Source organism: Pantherophis guttatus, chromosome 2 (genome assembly GCF_059756535.1).
Source record: "Pantherophis guttatus breed Tessera chromosome 2, ASM5975653v1, whole genome shotgun sequence".
Lineage (NCBI taxonomy): Eukaryota > Metazoa > Chordata > Lepidosauria > Squamata > Colubridae > Pantherophis > Pantherophis guttatus.
Window position 1 is genome coordinate 259,281,205 of NC_142064.1, and position 18,184 is coordinate 259,299,388.

The following is an 18,184-nucleotide window of genomic DNA, read 5'->3' on the forward strand; positions in this document are numbered from 1 at the left end:
CACCCGTCTGACACTCTCTTGCCAGAATGTGTGCTTTGGGCTATTCCATGCACAGTATTTATGTGGTGCCTGGTTGTGTGTGATTTTTTTTAGTTTTTTAGTACCCTGTTTCCCCCCAAATAAGATATCCCCGATAATAAGCACAATCAGAACTTTGAGCGCACGGCAATAAGGCCAAGCGCCTTATTGGCCAATTTCAGGGTTCAAAAAAATATAAGGCAGGGACCAGGGGTCGGTTCTAATTTTTTTTTACTACCGGTTCTGTGGGTGTGGCTTATTTTGTGGGCGTGGTTTGATGGTCATGTGACAATTCTTTAGGATTTAGCAGGGGTACTGGTCTACCAGGCTTTTAACTGCTTGCAGAGCTGTACCAGTCTACTCATTTGTTTTTGGAGGCACCGGTCTACCCATTTGTTTTTCAAGTGCACTGGTCTACCACCACACTGCCTTTTAACACTGATCAGCTGTAGGGCGGTCCTTTGAAGTCCTGCAGCAGGAGTTTAAACAGTTTTTTTCCTTCTAGCCGATCAGCTGGGACTCGGGAGGCAGCAAATAGATTGGGGGCGGGGCCAAATAAAAGGTAAGAATAATGTGGGGGGGAGGGCCCAGCTCCCGAACAAAGAGAACTGGTTCGGTGACATCATATCGTCACCACTACCGGCTCGGCCGAACCGGGAGGAACCCACCACTGACAGGGTCTTATTTTGGGGAAAATACAGTAGATTGGGCTACTACTAGATTTTAATGGCTGGTTATTAAGTCATTGACTGTTGCATAGGCTCCAGCACAAGTCTGAAACTTGGAAAACGAAATCTCTGGTCCTGGTGACAAACCCAGATTGAATCATGCAACGTTATCTGGGGACATGTATATTTGCTTTCATTTGTAACAGATAAAAAGGTTGCCCAGGTATGTTCTGGGGTACATACTGAGGCTATTACCTGCTGGGGAAATAGTTTGTTTGAGGCAGGTTATAAACCTATAATTAAAGCTCAGCAAGGTTTCAACCATTTCGCAGTGGCATTTTAAAAAAAATCATTAACAAAGATAGCTTTAATTCTCGTGGAAGTAGGGAAGGAGAAGTTGGCCTGGAAGGTATTATAAGGGACCATCTGTCGATCTTCACCTTACCCTTTTGTAAGGAACGTCCCACGGGCGTCCACCAGGAGGAAGAGCTCGTTCTGCGTCTTCTGGCTATTTCCCGTGTACAGATAATGCTCCAGTGGAACAGGGCGCTTCAGTGTGCTGATCACATAAATCTTCTTCCGCTTGATTCTCCTGTCAAGAGCAGGAATCCCACAAACAGTGTTATATTGGTGAACTCTTCCCTCCCCTCTCCAAAACTGTGCTGTTCAAAGAACATATAATGAGATAGAACATATAATGAGGATTTTATCAACCCTGAAGCGAACCTGGCTGAGGCCATCTTGGAGGGTTCAGGGTTGCCACAAGGAAGAAGAAGGGACAGGGAGCGGGGAAATAAGATAGCTGGGGCTTTGTAGTCAAAACGTTTTCCTGTGGGAACCAAGGACATTCCAACAGGTGGCTGGGGAGAGGAGGAGTGGAGTAACCAAGCAACCGGCCAGCACCTCTATTGGACAATGTGACCAATGATCTGGGGGAAGGGGGGAACCTTCACTTTTTAATTAGGTGAAAACTGTGGGAACTTTCAGAGTCGGTTTTCAGCAGTTGTGCCAAGAGGATATATTCAATAAATAGTTCTTTGAGGAATCTATCTGCCTCAGAGTTCTGCTTTCAATGGGTGCATTACTTGGAATGCTGACAGCAATAGCAATAGCACTTAGACTTATATACCACTTCACAGTGCTTCTACAGCTCTAAGCGGTTTACAGAGTCAGCCTATTGCCCCCAACAATCTGGGTCCTCATTTTTACCGACCTCGGAAGGATGGAAGGCTGAGTCAACCTTGAGCCTGGTGAGATTCGAACTGCCAAATTGCAGGTAGCCGGCAGTCAGCAGAAGTAGCCTGCAGTACTAACCAATGTGCCACCACGGCTCCTTTGATCACAATTGAGCTCAAAATTTCTGTCGCTAAGTGAGACAGTTGTCAAGTGAGTTTTGCCACATTTTATGATCTTTCTTGCCAGAGTTACATGGATTACTGCAGTGGTTAAGTTAGCAACATGGTTGTTAAGTGAATCTGACTTTTCCATTGATTTTGCTTGTCAGAAGGTAACGTGTCCCTAGGAAACTGCAGTCCCACGATTCGAGGCCTATTTTTAATTCTGAATTTCTATTTAACGGATGGTCTTCCCAAAGACTCTATGATAGGGACATCAGGAGAGCTTTGATCCACAAAGACTACAGGTAGTCCTCGACTTATGACCGCCAATTGAGCCCAACATTTCTGTTGCTAGCGAGATACTGGTTAAGCGAATTTTGCCCCATTTTACAACCTTTCTTGCCTCACTTCTTAAGTGAATCACTGCAATCATTAAGTTAGTAACCCGGCTGTTAAGTGAATCTGGCTTCCCCATTGTCGTAAAAGGGGATCACGTGACCCTGGAGCACTGCAACCGTCATAAATATGAACCCAGTTGCCAAGCATTGGAATTTTGATCAGATGATCATAGAGATGCCGCAAAGATCATAACTGTGAAAAGCGGTTGTAAGTCTCATTTTTTGGTGCTGTTGTAACTTTGATTGGCCATTAATCGAACTGTTGTTAAATTGAGGACCTCTATATTGCCAACTTCTGGCTCAGTTACCTTCTAAAAGGGACTAGACAAATTGCTAGAGTAAAGGCCACCGGGACCTGTATTATGGCTTCTAGATGTTCTCATTCCATAATCAGAACCCACAAGAGAGGAAGGAAGGAAGATGCCTTCCCGTCACAGAAGCTTCTGAAACGGGGCCTTAGATGAGCTGCAGGACGTTGGACTAAGTTTCTGCTCACCCAATCCAGTCAGCAAACTCCAGGGTGTTGGGGACGGTGGCACTCAGCAAAATTATGTTTACGTGGTCTGGCAACATGATGAGGACCTCTTCCCAAACCACACCGCGCTGAGGAGGAGAAAAGAAAGAGAAGAATGCCCCTGAGCATGTGAAGGAGGATGTCTTTCCGATGAGGTCAGTGGTGGGATTCAAATAATTTAACAACCGGTTCGCCCGGGGTCAGGTTGGCTGTCGTGGGAGGTGTGTCCCATCTCTGTCCTCCAGCTCTGTTGCACATGTGGGACGAGCCTCCCGCGATCGTCAGCCTGACCCTTGACGAACCGGTTGTTAAATTCCCACCCCCACTATCAAAGTGGATCCTGGGTGCTGCGCTGCGATGGAGAAATGGATCAAAGTAGATCCTGGGTGCTGCGCTGTGATGGAGAAATGTGAAATGGAGCGGCCAGCATGAGGGAAGGAGGAAAGCGGCCTTCTTCTTCTTTCGCGCTGGCACTCCATTGTCCTTTTCTCCATTGCAGTGCAGCGCCCAGGATCCACTTTAAAAGCAGGGCATTGATAATTTAACAAACGGTTCGCTTGAACTGGTGCAAACCGGCTGAATCCCAACAGTGGCTGCAGTCCAATAAAAAGAATGAGGGGACAATGCAAAGTCCTGACCAAGGACACTGTCCTTCCATAAATAAGGGATATATCAAAAGTATGAGCTTTTGATCAATATGTTCTCTCTCCCTTTTATTGCAGAGCAATGAAAGACCTAAGTATTTCCCCTTTTATATAGGTAGTCCTCGACTTACATCCGCAATTGAGCCCAACATTTCTGTTGTTGAGCGAAACATTTATTGAGTGAGCTTTGCTCCATTATATGACCTTTCTTGCCACCGTTGTTAAGAGAATCACTGCAATTGATAGGTTGCTAAGTGAATCTGGTTTCCCAATTGACTTTGCTCGTTGGAAGGTCGCAAAATGGGATCATGTGACCTTGAGATAAAGCAACCGTCATAAGCATGACCCAATTGCCAAATGTCTGAGTTTTGATCACACAATCAGGGGGGATGCTACAAAGGTCGTAAGTGTGAAAAAGTGTCATGTCACTTTTTTTTCAAGGCCGCTGTAACTCCGAACGGTCCCTAAATGAATTGTTGCAAGTTGAGGACTACCTGTGTTGAGAAACAGAAAGAGGGCAGTTGATTGAAGACCATCTGAAGAACATTCTGGAAGCCAATGAATTTCCACCAACCCAAACTAAATACCTCAGGACTGCTCAGGTCCTGATTTTTTTCTGTGTTTTAGTCCTTGGTTTTTTTCTCTTACCTCAGAATCATTAATATAATGCACTTCATCAAAGATCACCCACTCTAGGTCTCTGAGGACATCGGAGCCATTATAGAGCATAGACCTTTGCAAATAAGAAAAAAGAAAACGGCATTTTTAAGACAGCATTATTGTTGTAAAACAACTAAAAAGATTTGGGTTGTCAGTTTGGCCCTGCTTAATTATGAAAGCATGAAGGAATTTCGGTTTGAGAAAGGCGTCTGAATCTGAAAAAGTTAGTTCTGGCTGATGGGGAATCCTGCCTTCAAAGGAAAACAGAAGTGGCAAATACAGCTACAGATAGTCTGTAAAGATTCTCAGTCATACCAGATCAAGGTTGTCCCAAAGGTGCTTTTTCAGGAGGCAACTGGACTTTCTAATTTTTTTTTTTTGAATACGTTTTGCTTCTCATCTAAGAAGCTTCTTCAGCTCTGACAGGATAGTGGGGAATGGAAGGATTTATATTCCTCGCAGTCAGCTGGTCATTTACATTCTTTGCAGACAGCTGGATTTCCAGAGGAGGAAAAATTGCAGACTACAGGAACCATTTGCACTACTTGGGTGACCCTGAGACACAGATAAACCTCCAAGTGCTTCAAGGACCCTCTAAAACAGGGGTGTCAAACTCGATTTCATTGAGGGCCGATTAAGGGTTATGTTTGATCTCGGGAGGGGGGGGCATGCATGGCCAGGGGGCATGGCCAGCTTGATGTCACTTGTTTGGGGGGCTCCTATGGAGGTCCGAGCACTCTGCCAGCAAAAATGGGCTCCCAAACTCTGTTTTTGGCTGTGACGGTCTCCTGCAACCCTCTGCCTGTAAAAACGGAGCTTGGGAGGGCTGCCTGTGGCCCTCCCAAGCTCCATTTTTGCTGGCAGAGACACCGTGGGCCGATCCTTTGCCGTTTTCAGGGCGGCCTCATGGGCCGGATTTGGCTCATGGGCCTTTGATTTTGACACCCCTGCTCTAAAAGGATGCAAATGACCAGCTGTTTGCAAGAAATATAAATCCTTCCATTCCCCACCATCCAGTCAGAGCTGAAGAAGCTTCTTGGATGAGAAGCGAAACGTCTTCAAAAGGAAAAACAAGAAAGTCCAGTTGCCTCCAGACAAAAAACCCTTTGGGACAACCGTGATCTGGATGACTGAGAATTTCCATAGACTTTCATGCCTCATTATACCTTCCAGCCATCCTGCCCACCCCCTTGCATTGAGAGACAGCCTTCTCTCTTCGGCCTAGCCCTCACCTGAGAATCTCGGTTGTCATGATGAGGCAGGAGGCATCCGGATGCAGCTGCACATCTCCTGTCAACAAGCCAACATCCCCAAAGGTGTTCTTGAAATCCCGAAACTTCTGGTTGGAAAGCGCTTTGATTGGGGATGTGTAGATGGTGCTGCAAAAGGAGGCAGAAGGGGGAAAGAATGAGATATTTGGAAAATTGCAGACTCTAAAATAATCTGAAAAACCACCTTTTTTCTTTTTTGATGAGGCTATTGTTTCTCAACCTTGGCAACTTGGAAACAAGTGGACTTCAACTCCCAAAATTCTTGGGAGTTGAACTCCACACATCTTCAAATTGCTAAAGTAGAAATTAGGAACACTTATAATATATGCAGGAGGAAGAGAAAAATCTTCTAAGTACAGATAGTCCTCGACTTATGACCGTATTTGAGCCAGGAATTAGGATCACCACCTGACCAGAAGCCAATTTCATGACCCTTTTTTGTGGAGGTCGTTAAACAAATTGTCAGAGTTTGTTGCAGCACACACAAGCAGGCTATGCAGCAGGATTCAAAACTTCTTTATATACATAACAACACATAAGGCATGCATACAATACACCTTGTAGGTTTTTCCACGTTGTAGAGAAGAGAAATAGCAAGTACAAACACAGCACAAAATGGAAGCACAAAATGGAGGAGGCAAAATGAAGGGGAGCAAAATGGAGGAGGGAAAAGCTAGTGCCCTCAAGCTTATATACAGAACAGTTAAGCCACGCCCAGGCTTCAAACTGTCTCTTATGGCCCCATACAGTAACAGTAACAGAGTTGGAAGGGACCTTGGAGGTCATCTAGTCCAACCCCCTGCTCACGCAGAGATCTGTATTAGGGATTCGAACTGCCAAACTGCCGATCTTTCTGATCAACAAGCTCAGTGTCTTAGCCACTGAGCCACCTAGTCAGAGGCAAATACTGTGTTTCAGTTACCAAACAGTCCTCCGTTGATATGCCCTATTCCAGTTTATGAATATACTGACACAAATGCCATAGTCTTTAAACAAATCTGTTTTCACCAATGGGTGTTTTTTTGCCCCAAACTGGAAATAAATGCTGAAAACTGTGTTAGGAAATGATAATCACCTAACTTGTTGGGTTGGCAATATATAACACCTCAATATAGCTTTAAGACTGTATTACTGTATTGCTGTATTGCATCATACTGTGTCCTGATTGGTTAGCTCTGTAGCCAATGTCCTTAAGAGGGAGCTTGAAACATGGTTTGTTTCTCTCTGCTGATCTCTACTGATTAATATTGCTCTCTACTGATCTTTGCTGTTTTTTGCTGACCATTATTGCTCTTTGCTGATCGTTACTGCTATTTGCTGTATTTGCTACTGTTTGCAACTGTTTATTGTGTATGACTACGACGACTGGTAAGAAGACTTTGTTACTGGAATATCCCTGGACTATTGTTTTACTATCTACTGCTTTATCTGTGTATGACCTGGACTGTTTATTGGACTGTGCCTTATTACTATTTCCTAAAAGTAAACACAACTCAGTGTATCTGTGCGTTGGCTGTGATTATTCGCAACTGCTCTCAGTCGCTTTCATGTGCACACCCTTGCTACTCTAGGGTTGCTCTGCGAATTCCTCAACCAATTGGATGAAAAAAAAAGTGCATTTGGATCAAGAAGATGATTTGAAAGCGTAAAACACTAAACCGACACAGGAAACAAGGATATTCTCACCGTGTCATGTGCTTCTGCGACAGAGCAATGGCGTACTCAGCCACGACAGTCTTTCCCGCAGAGGTGTGGGCGGCGACAAAGACTGAATCATGCTTCTCCAAGTGGAGAATTGCCTGTTTCTGGAAAACGTCGGGCTCAAAAGGCCACTGGGTTGGGTGGAGGGGAAAAAAAGGAAATTTAGTTTATCGACACATGGCTCTCCACTCCCAGCAGCCCAACAGAACTGGTGTCAGAGCTGATTCGGATTCTATCCCTACTTGCCGTTTCCCTCGCAGATTGACAACCAAAATGGAAGGGATGTGGGGGGGATGGACCCAAAGGTGCTTTTTTTCAAGAGGCAACTGGACTTTCTTATTTTTCTTTGAAGACGTTTCGCTTCTCATGCAAGAAGCTTCTTTGGCTCTGACTAGATAGTGGGGAATGGAAGGATTTATATTCCTTGCAGACAGCTGGTCATTTGCATCCTTTTTAGAGAGACGTTGAGGCCACCTGGAGGCTTATCAGGGTCGCCAAATGGGTGTGGAGCCTTCTTGGCTTCACGATGTTTTCTGCCCTGAGTCCCTGGGGATGAGTCTGTGTTGACTGAATCTCAAACCGAAGAGCAAATGGTTCCTGTAATTATGTAAGGGAGGAGACAAAATCTTTGGGGAGAGTTGGGAGGGACGAGCCAGCTGGGCCCTGTGAAAGTTCCTTCACCTCGAGGTCACGTTATGGGAAGTCTTCGAACGGCACAGACCGTTTTCCAAATCACAAAGAAAGTGTTGGATTGGCGAACAAGCAGATAAAAATGGCAGAGGCCCATAGGAGGGGTATGCAAACACCTCAGGCTCCCCCCCCTCCAAATTTACATGAAAGATAAGAGAGAGAGAGAGAGAGAGAAGCACATTCAGACTTGCAAGATTCATTTACTGAGGGCAATCTTAATTTTAGGCAGAGACACACAGTACCTGTTTCTTGATCTGGTCTACTTTGTAGGACAGACATTATAAATTTCTTGGTCCTTATATGACAGTGATGGCTAAGCTTTTTGCCATCGCGTGCCAAAAGCAGGGGGAGCGCGGGGGGGTCATGTGCGCGTGTGCCCATACCAGTGATGGGTTCCTCCCGGTTTGGTCCGGTTCGGCCAAGCCAGTAGCGGTGATGATATGACATCACCGAACCGGTTCTCCCCCCCCGCCCTCCCATCCCCCCAACCACGTTATTCTTACCTTTTATTTGGTCCCACCCCCAATCTATTGCTGCCTCCTGAGTCCCAGCTGATGACTAGAGGGAAAAAACCTGTTTAAACTCTTGTCACGGGGCTTCAAAGGACCGTCCTACAGCTGATCAGTGTTAAAAGCAAACAAATGAGTCGGGTCGTAAGTGCGAGGACTGGTCGTAAGTGCGAGGACCTTCCAGAAATGACTCTGACCAGCTAGCCACGCCCACCTAGTCACATGACCTCCAAGCCATACCCATAAAATAAGCCACGCCCACAGAACCGGTAGTAAAAAAATTTAGAACCCACCCCTGGCCCATACCCATAATTCAATGTGCCCCCTCACGCATGCACATGCGACCTCCCCGCTTTTGGCATGCAATGGCACAGTGGATCCAGTAGGCCCACTTTTCGCCCTCCCCAGGCTCCAAAGCCTTTCTAGGAGCTTGGGGAGGGCGAAAATGGGTCTTCCCCACCCCCTGGAGGCCCTCCAGAGGCTGGAAACGGCCCATTTGCCGACTTCTGGTGGGCCCGGAAGGCCCAAAAATCAGATGCAGGCGCCAGAGCTGAGCTAGGGCAATGCTCACGTGCCCACCGATATGGTTCCGCATGCCACCTGTGGCATGCGTGCCATAGGTTCGCCATCCTCAGGGTCATTTGTGTCCTCAGGGTCATTTGCACTATTCAGGTGACCTTGAGGACAGATAAACCTCCAAGAATGGAAATGACCAGCTGTCTGCAAGAGATATAAACCCTTCCATTCCCCACCATCCTGTCAGAGCTGAAGAAGCTCCTTGGATAAGAAGCGAAACGTCTTCAAAGAAAAACAAGAAAGTCCAGTTGCCTCTTGAAAAACAAAAAAAAAGCACCTTTGGGACTGTCTGCGGGAACCTTTAGAATTGGCTTTGCTTCTTCTGTGCCTACATGGATTTATCAGTAAAATTATACTCTTTGTAAAATTATATCCCAGGTGTGTCCGTGTTCCCCACCCCCCACTTGCATACACTAATGGGACAGCTGACAAGTGGTGGTTTACCTGGAAGGCTGGATCAGGAATTAGCTTGTAGAAATCGTCCACGGGGGAGCTTACATCGACCAGGATAGCCCACTGTTCTTTAGGGGGCACTGCAGCGGGGGCAGGGGCAGCCTGTGGGGCTGATTCGGGGATGGGTGTCACCTCCTGAGAACAAGGCAAGGACAGGCCAAAACAGTTAATATGGAATCCTCCCAAACTGCTTTCCAGAACTAACATAGCGTTTCCAAACTATATACCGTGTTTCTCCGAAAATAAGACCCTGTCTTAAACTTTTTTTTGAACCCTTGAAATAAGCGCTTGGCCTTATTGCCATGCGCTCAAAAGCCTGATTGTGCTTATTATCAAGGGATGTCTTCTTTTGGGGGAAACAGGGTAGGTTTATAGCGAGGTTCATAATATGGAAACATTTAAACACGTTTTCTTTGCTTTGACCCCTGATACCGCTAGCTTGTTTCAGAATTTCAAAACTGGGATCACGATGAGTTGCAGTTCACGAGATATGGGCCGCAAACTAAAATCTAGGTAGAATAAATCACATCAATAAAATAATCTCCTCACAACTGAGAGGACGGGCAGAGGACAAATAAAAGCCACCTTCTCTTCATAATGGCTGCGATTTATCCTGATATTTGTAGACAAGCAATACATCTCCAACCATTGGCTCCAATAATTCTATTTCTTAGCAGCCCCTCCTTTCCCCGCCATCCATGTCCAGAAAAATCAACTGGTCCCGACACCCATTATCCCAGGTTCACTTTTCCCATTTCTCTAGAGCAAGGGTTGGCTGGCTGGCTGAGGAATTCTGGGAGTTGAAGTCTATAAGTCTTAAAGCTGCTAAGTTTGGAGACCCTTGCTCTAGACCAGTACCATCACCTCCCCCCGGCAACCTTTTGAGCACCAGGGACCGGTTCCATGGAGAAGAGTTTTTCTGCAAACTGGAGGGGGCGTAGTTTTGCATGCTGCCTGTATCCCACGGATGGGGCTTCGCTTATTTGCATGGACCGGTTGCTGGTATACTGGAGTTGGGGACCCCTGCTCTAGAGCTTTCCAGATCTTGCTAGACCGAAGCTGGAGGATGCTGGGAGCTGCAGGCCACCTATGTCTCAGCCCCAGGTTCTCTATTCCAGGGATCTCCAACCGTGGCAACTTTAAGACTTGTGGAGTTGAAGTCCACAAGTCTTAAAGTTGCCAAGGTTGGAGACCCCTGCCCTATTCTATAGCTTGATATATCCTACCTTTGTCTCCTTCTTTCTTCTGACATTGGGCTCCTACATCTCATACCCATGAGCACAACCATGAAGCGAAACCTGCATGCAGACACGTCCTTACCTTAAGCACCAGTTCCTCCAAGCTGTTCACTCTGTGCAGTGGTGCTGGTTCTGCTGGAGGGATCTCTTCCTCCCTTGCTCCCTTATTCTTCCCTTTCTTCCTCCTCTTCTCCACTTCCTCTGCCTTCTCTTTGCCTTCCTCATCACTGGAGGCCTCCAGCTCGAAGGTGTCTAGTGCACCCAGCAAATTGGTCAAATTCAGCAATCCTGGGGAGGCCATGATCTCTGAAGAGGCGAAAGGAGCAAAATCTGAACCTTTTTTTTTTTAAGAAACCCAAGTGGAAAAATCCTTAGGACTTCTACGTGCCAAGTTACCTTCATGCTGAGATACAGTAGTGGCCAAAATGGCGGAAATCTTTTGGGAAAAGTGTATTTTCTAAAACTAGCTAATAACACTTTTTTTTGGGGGGGGGGAGCAGTAGTACCATAAAATTATATATCACTGGAAATATAATTTAATTAAGAATGAAATGCAATAACTTTTATGAAGGATTTGCTAATGGAATAGCAATTACAGTATAAAGAAGAAAAGTGAAACGTAGAAAAAAACAAGATATAGAAAAATTATCACCACAGAAAAAACGAAATATACAAAAATTATCACCATGTCAGTTAATACTTAGTTAGGTAACCTTTAGCATGAATGACGGCCTTACAACGTCTTCCCATGGAGTGAACCAAGTCTTTTAGTTCTGCAGCTGGTATAATGTGAAACCAAGATTGAATGATTGCTTCTATTAACTGGGTTTTATTGCTGGGTGGCTTCTGACTAACAAGTTTCTTTAGTTGGCTCCATAGATTTTCAATTGGATTAAGTTAAAGTCTGGGCTATTCCCAGGCCATTCCAGCAGTGGAATAGGATTATCTTGAAACTCAAAGAAAAAAAAAAAAGAGTGGTGTTATTAGCCATCAAACCTCAAAAATACACTTTTCCCAAAAGGTTTCCACAATTTTGGCCACTACTGTATGCTATATGAACTAAATGGATTTTTCCAGCTAAAGGTTCCTAATATTTTTGGGTGGTCATAATAAATGCATGTTATGAATATGGATGTTCTGACCCGATCAGAAGCGCTCTGTGCTTGAAACCCTTCCAACAGTGAAATGAAGACCGGGCCAGAAGGTTTCAAGATTGAAATCTTTCAACCTTGAGATGATTTGCACTCTCTTAGTTGTAGCGCTCATCATTTTCATTTTACTATTGATGTTTTGATTTTGCTATACCTTGTTTGGTGAATTCCACCCCTTTTTTCCATCCAGGTGGCACTGTCAGCAAATCTGAGAGGGAAAGAGAAAAATATGAAAGCAGTTGCCAAGATGACACCATGTCTCCTACATCAAACTTGAAGTCAAGGCTAGTCCACTTTATTAATGGATCTAAGCCGGTGTTCCCGAACCTTAACCTTTTGCAGATGTGTAAACTTCAAATCCCAGAATTCCACAGCCAGCATTGCTACTGTTGGAATTCTAGGAACGTAGCACTAATGTTGCTACCTAGTTTAGCAATGAAACATCTGCAAGAAAACATCCAAGCTCAGAGAGCACCAAGGATCCTGCAGTTCAACCCTGAGCTATAAATATTCTCTTCTATTGGTATTTCGGGAACTGTATTCTACATACCTGGAGGTTGGGAAACACTGATCTATACCAGTCCAGGAATTTTTCAGATGGATTAAAAATGCTATCAATAAATCTACCACAAAGCACACTCTATTCTTTAGTTTAGTTTTAGTTTTAATAGTAATAGCACTTAAGACTTATATACTGCTTCACAGTGCTTCACAGCCCTTTCTAAGAAGTTTACAGAGTCAGCAAATTGCCCCCAACAATCTGGGTCCTCATTTTACTGACCTCGGAAGGATGGAAGGCTGAGTCAACCTTGAGCCGGTGAGATTCGAACCGCTGAACTGCTGGCAATCTGCAATCAGCAGAAGTAGCCTGCAGTACTGCATTCTAACTACTGCGCTACCACGACTCTTTAAATGCTAGAAGAGTCTCTGGGCAATTATTTCAGTTCTATTTCCATCTGAGTCTTATCTATATCATTCTTTGTAAATAAAATCATAAACTACCCACATAACAGAGATCACAAATAATCCCACGGCACAGCTCTTTTGTGCCAGACCCCATTTTCTTATCATCCCTATCTCTAAGTATCGTAAATGGAATAAACTACATTTTTAAGACTGCTCAAACAGAGGGCAGAGGGCATTACAAAAAAACCAGAATAGTCAGGACTGAAACAATAGAGCCGTTGGCTGGAATATGCTTATGTTATTACCTTTCTCAAAATCAATGTCCTCTTCCTTATCTTCCTGAGCCTTAATCAGTTCCAAGCTTGGCTCATCAATCCCACCTGGAGAGATTGTGTTACAAGAGCAGATTATTAGTGGTCTGGAGCTTAGTTACCGGGAGGGCAAAATGGAGATGCACGTTCTATAACCAAATTAGACATGGGAAGAGTACAAAAGCCAACTAACTGATCTGCAACAGGGGTCCCAAATGGCCCACTACCGGGCCCATGGCCTATTTAGAACTGGGCTGAGTGAGCAGCAGGCTGGGGTGCACATAGCTTGACGGGCCGGTGCGTGTGCACACACGTGTGCGCAGCTCCATTAGCGCAAGTCAAGCTGTGCATGCATGCGTGGCCCGATAACCCTCTTCCCCCCCCCCCCCAGGCCACTAAGCCTCAAAAGTTCGGGACCACTGATCTATAACTCATAAAGCCCCCAACGGTGGTGAAACACTGTTCCTTGATTTCAAGTTTGTTCCTGCTTATGGTTCTGCGTTCAAAGTTATAAACTCAAATAACAGAAACGGGAGGCCCACACCTGGCCAGAAGGGGTAGTTGGTGGCACTGCCTCTCAGAGACTCGGAGGGAGGGCCAGGCGCTCGCTGGAAGGAAAGCGAATTCTTGGCTGATAATCCCGTGTTGTCCACAAGTGCCTAGAATTGAAGTCAAAAGAGGGAGAGTGTAAAAGAGTAATGGATGGAAACTGATCAAGGAGAGATTCAACCTGGAAATAAGGAGAAATTTTCTGACAGTGAGAGCAATCAACTCATGGAACAGCTTTGCCTTCAGAAGTTGTGGGAGCTTCATCACTGAAAGCTTTCAAGAAGAGACTGGACCGCCATCTGTTCAGAAATGGTGTAGGGTCTCCTGCATGGGCGGAGGGTTGGACTAGATGACCTACAAGGTCCCTTCCAACTCTGTTAATCTACCTCAGCTATCTTCTCAGGAAAGCATGACTCTTGAAACAATTGGCATTTCAAAAGGAACTTTTACTGAGGGACAGTAATTGCAGAGAAAAGTCAGTCGGCGTCTGAAATCCGTGCGCGAAGATTTAGGTTAACTTTTTCCTTCAACCCCCTACCCCAATGCTCCCTGGGAAGAAAGCTCATCTCTCACCTCTTTAAAACCCAGCAGCTCCCCGGTGGTGGGATTGCGTTCAGCCTGGAGGGTGGAGTGCACAGGTGTGACCTCCAGTGCGAAGAGTGATTGGACATCCTTCTCTCGGGGCCAGAACCTGCCTCAGGACAAGAGGTGGAGTTAAATCATTTTGGCTCCCTTGACGGGTCGATGATGACTCACCGCAGCCAAGTGGGCACGGCCATCTCAGTGCCGCCAGGTGGGTGTGCATGGGTAGGCGTGGCCAGGTTGACGAGAAGGATTAGGTGCAGCCAGCTCGACGTGGATGACTTGGGATGGCTGGGTGGGTGTGGCCAGACGGACACAACCATGTGGGTGTGGCTGGGAATTTGCGGGGGGGGGTGCCAGCTGGGCACAGAACAAGTCGGTCCTGGCTACTGGACGTGTAAGCCAACTCAGCACCCTGCCACAACAAAAATCACCTGGAGATGTGCTGGCAAACAGGAAACAGGGAAGAGGCAAAATTTGAAAGGCAAAGGGGGTAGATGCAACCCCCCCTTCCCAATTTGGAGAAATGTTCCTTTTTTCTGCCTCCTGACTAGAGGTTTCTCTGCTAAGTTTGGCAGGGAAGGGAGGGGCTGGGTGGATTTCTCCCCCCTCCCCAATTTGGAGAAATGCTGCACTTAATCCTTCATGTTGACCTGGCCACAACTATCCACCCACCCACACTCACCTGGCGGCCCTCAGATGGCCATGCCTACCAAGTCACACCCACCTGGCTGCAGTGAGTCGTTCCATTCCCCCCCCCTTCACCCTCCTTCTGCTACAGATGATCCCCTTACCCACCCCAACCAGACCTCTTCATTCCTACTGCAACTTCCAAGCAACCATCCCGGCTGCCGGGGACTCACCTGTGAGACCTTTCAAAGTCATGGATGGGAAGCCATTCTGGGCTGTTGAGATAATGCTGCTCCAATTCCGAGGCCAGATCTTCAGCATACGGGGGCAGCCCATGTGGCAGCTGGAGAGGTGGGCAAAAGAGAAGGAAGATGTATCATTTCTTATTTAACGCCATCCATAAAATGTATTTGTTACAGCTCAGAAGCTAAGTGGCAGTTCTTCACCAAGAGACTATCAGAGATTTCCAGGGCTGTAGGTGTCAGGCCTGGAAGCCATCTTTTGCATTGGATCTTCAGGCCTGCCACATTTAGTGCTGTGGGAAACTGGGAGGGGGGATTTTATGGAGCCAGGATGATATATAGTCATAATAACATTCCTTTCTCTGAGAGTCAAGGACATCTTGCCCTGCACCTGGAGGGGGAAGAGAAACAGCCATCTCTCTCTCTCTTTTAATCTGGCTAAAAAAGATGATTATTTTAAGTTGCTCAACCCATTCTAAACCAAAACCTACAGATTACCCCAGTGGCTGACTTTGCACGCAACCTGCTAAGTCAAAACCCAACAAATCACACTGTGGTTTTGCCTCTCCTTTCAGGATAGGAAGAGGTACTGTACTCACTGTGGTCAGTGGAAATCCCTCTTTGGTGGGTTCCTCTTGGGTGATGAGCTCAAAACGACCAGCACATCCAACCTCCAAAATGGAAAGAGGCAACTCTAAAGGTCCCCGGGGAGGGATGACTTGAAGAAGACAATGAGGCAAAGATATGTTAAGACAATCTATCGCTACTCTCCGGTCAAAACTGTGCTCTCTTTAATGTTGCTTTAAAATAATATACTCTTGAGACAACAGTATCCACAGGTGAGGATTGAAATTTGCAAAATGGCAGCATCTGTGAAGGAAAGGGGCTAACACCATGATGTGCAGATTTTTATTGTCTCCTCTCCCTATCGATACTCCCGATTACGGAACCGGAACAGACCATTTACATGACTGATCCCAATTTTATCCAGGACAAGAATTCTTGTCCTAGGGGCCTGGTGGCTCAGCAGACTGAAAGCATTGTGATTAATACCAGCTGTCTGCAATTACTGTAAGTTCGAAACTCACCAGGCTCAAGGTTGAGTCAGCCTTCCATCCTTTCTAAGGTAGGTAAATTGAGGACCCAGTTTGTGGGGGCAATAAGCTGACTTTGTATAAATATACAAAAAGTATGAAGGCTATTGCTTAACGCATTGTAAGCCGCCCTGAGTCTCCAGAGAAGGGCGGCATATAAATCAAATAAAAAAAAAAATCAAACTGAACTATTGTCAAGATCCGCTATAACCAAGAAAACACACACATGTGGTCTACCAAAACAAATAATCCAGAATTCTTACTTGAGGCACAAATAATCAGGCTGGAGAAGTCAATAATACCAAGGAAGGAAGGAAGGAAGGAAGGAAGGAAGGAAGGAAGGAAGGAAGGAAGGAAGGAAGGAAGGAAGGAAGGAAGGAAGGGTGGGTTATGGGAGGGAGGTAGGAAGGGAGGGAGAGATAGAGGTGAAGGAAGGAAGGGTGATGGGAGGAAGGAAGGAAGGAGGGAGAAATAGAGGGGAAGGAAGGATGGGTGATGGGAGGGAGGAAGGAAGGAAGGAGGGAGAGGGGGAGGGAGAGATAGAGAGGAAGAAGGGAGAGGGAGGAAAAACAACTAATAGCAAAGAGACTGAATGACTGAGAATCTCAGTGACTGAGAATCTCCATAGACAACTAATAGCAAAGTGGCTGGACCAGTGGTAAAATTCAAATTTTTTAAACTACCGGTTCCATGGGCATGGCTTGGTGGGCGTGGCAGGGAAAGGATACTGCAAAATCCCCATTCCCTCCCCACTCTGGGGCCAGCCAGAGGTGGTATTTGCCAGTTCTCCGAACTACTCAAAATTTCCACTACCAGTTCTCCAGAACCTGTCAGAACCTGCTGGATTTCACCCCTGGGCTGGACTGAGTTACAACAGCAATGGTACATCATTGGAATATCCAAAGGACCAGATTGAGGGCAGATTGTCCTAGAAAAAAAAATCTAACTACCCAGTTGCTAACAGTTGACACTGCCTTGATAGCACATTAATCAATCAATCTCCTTTGCTCTATGCTCCCTAAGCTTCTTTGTCAACCTCAGCTCTGCTGGAAGATAAGTCCCAATTCTTGATATTCTGAAGTCAAGAGTTAAACATTGATTAGATTGGCTTCTAACACCTAGAATTAGGAAGGGGACATCCTGTCCTACATCTCAGGCAGCCAAATGTCTGGATCCCATCTTGATTGTAAGAAATCAGTCAGCTGCTTTCCCAAGGTTTCTTGTTTCTCCACTTATACAACTCTCTGAATTTCGCTTCACTTCATCTGCCCACAGAAGTACATGGCTTTGGAAGAAGTTCAATGTTTGACTCATGCTGAAGCTGTTTTTTTTTTTAAATGCATACCTACCAACATAACTACAAGAATCGAGACATCCCAAAGGTTAAAAAAAAATCATAATGCATTCCTAGCAGAAATAAGTCATCCCTCCCACACAAAGGCTCCCTCTGTCTTTACAGGACTCAGTGGAGAATTCAACTGCGAGAGAAGCAGAATGGTCCTTTGGTAAATTAAAACAGAGTTTTCAAAATTGTTCAAGCCATGAATCTGTTTAAAAATAAAAATCCTGGAACCTCTTCTTAAGAAGCAGAGCTCTCCTGGCCAAAAATCAGTTGTGTTGGGAGTTAACTCTTCCCCCATCACCATTTTCTGTTGGAACTTTATGAACATCTAACTCTGATGATTAGAATAGAATTCTTTATCGGCCAAGTGTGATTGGACATACAAGGAATTTGTCTTGGTGCATACGCTCTGAGTGTACATAAAAGAAAAGATACATTACAGCATCAGGGTCTATAGACAATAATCATGTTGGTCAGAGACATTGTAAGAGAAGGAGTCCTCCTCAAAGCCCAGATGATAGCTTCAACTTTGTGGTCATTCTGGAAAAGGTTTTGAGACATGGCTCTTTCATCAGGTGAAGAGGCAAGGAGTTTGGGATCCTGGGATTCTTCTCTTAGTTCCTGGTGTTGCCTTCCTCAATATTGTAATATAACTTTCTTTTTGTCATTCTTGTCATTTATTACTGTTTTCTATTTATGC

The 18,184-nt window shown here is 45.5% G+C and overlaps 1 protein-coding gene across 1 annotated transcript in view; it reads right to left on the bottom strand.

Annotated features, from left to right (window-relative positions):
- SKIC2 (SKI2 subunit of superkiller complex) overlaps positions 1 to 18,184 on the bottom strand; it is a 48,845-nt gene that overhangs the window by 28,060 nt on the left and 2,601 nt on the right. Inside the window, exons 2-14 of the mRNA XM_034421467.3 lie at positions 15,648 to 15,766; positions 15,040 to 15,149; positions 14,168 to 14,285; positions 13,590 to 13,704; positions 13,040 to 13,114; positions 11,983 to 12,036; positions 10,760 to 10,983; positions 9,431 to 9,574; positions 7,197 to 7,342; positions 5,472 to 5,618; positions 4,228 to 4,312; positions 2,918 to 3,024; positions 1,132 to 1,278 (exon numbers count right to left, since the gene is read on the bottom strand). Coding sequence (XP_034277358.2) covers positions 1,132 to 1,278; positions 2,918 to 3,024; positions 4,228 to 4,312; positions 5,472 to 5,618; positions 7,197 to 7,342; positions 9,431 to 9,574; positions 10,760 to 10,983; positions 11,983 to 12,036; positions 13,040 to 13,114; positions 13,590 to 13,704; positions 14,168 to 14,285; positions 15,040 to 15,149; positions 15,648 to 15,766 — 1,591 coding nt within the window. The remainder of the gene's footprint in view (positions 1 to 1,131; positions 1,279 to 2,917; positions 3,025 to 4,227; positions 4,313 to 5,471; positions 5,619 to 7,196; positions 7,343 to 9,430; positions 9,575 to 10,759; positions 10,984 to 11,982; positions 12,037 to 13,039; positions 13,115 to 13,589; positions 13,705 to 14,167; positions 14,286 to 15,039; positions 15,150 to 15,647; positions 15,767 to 18,184) is intronic.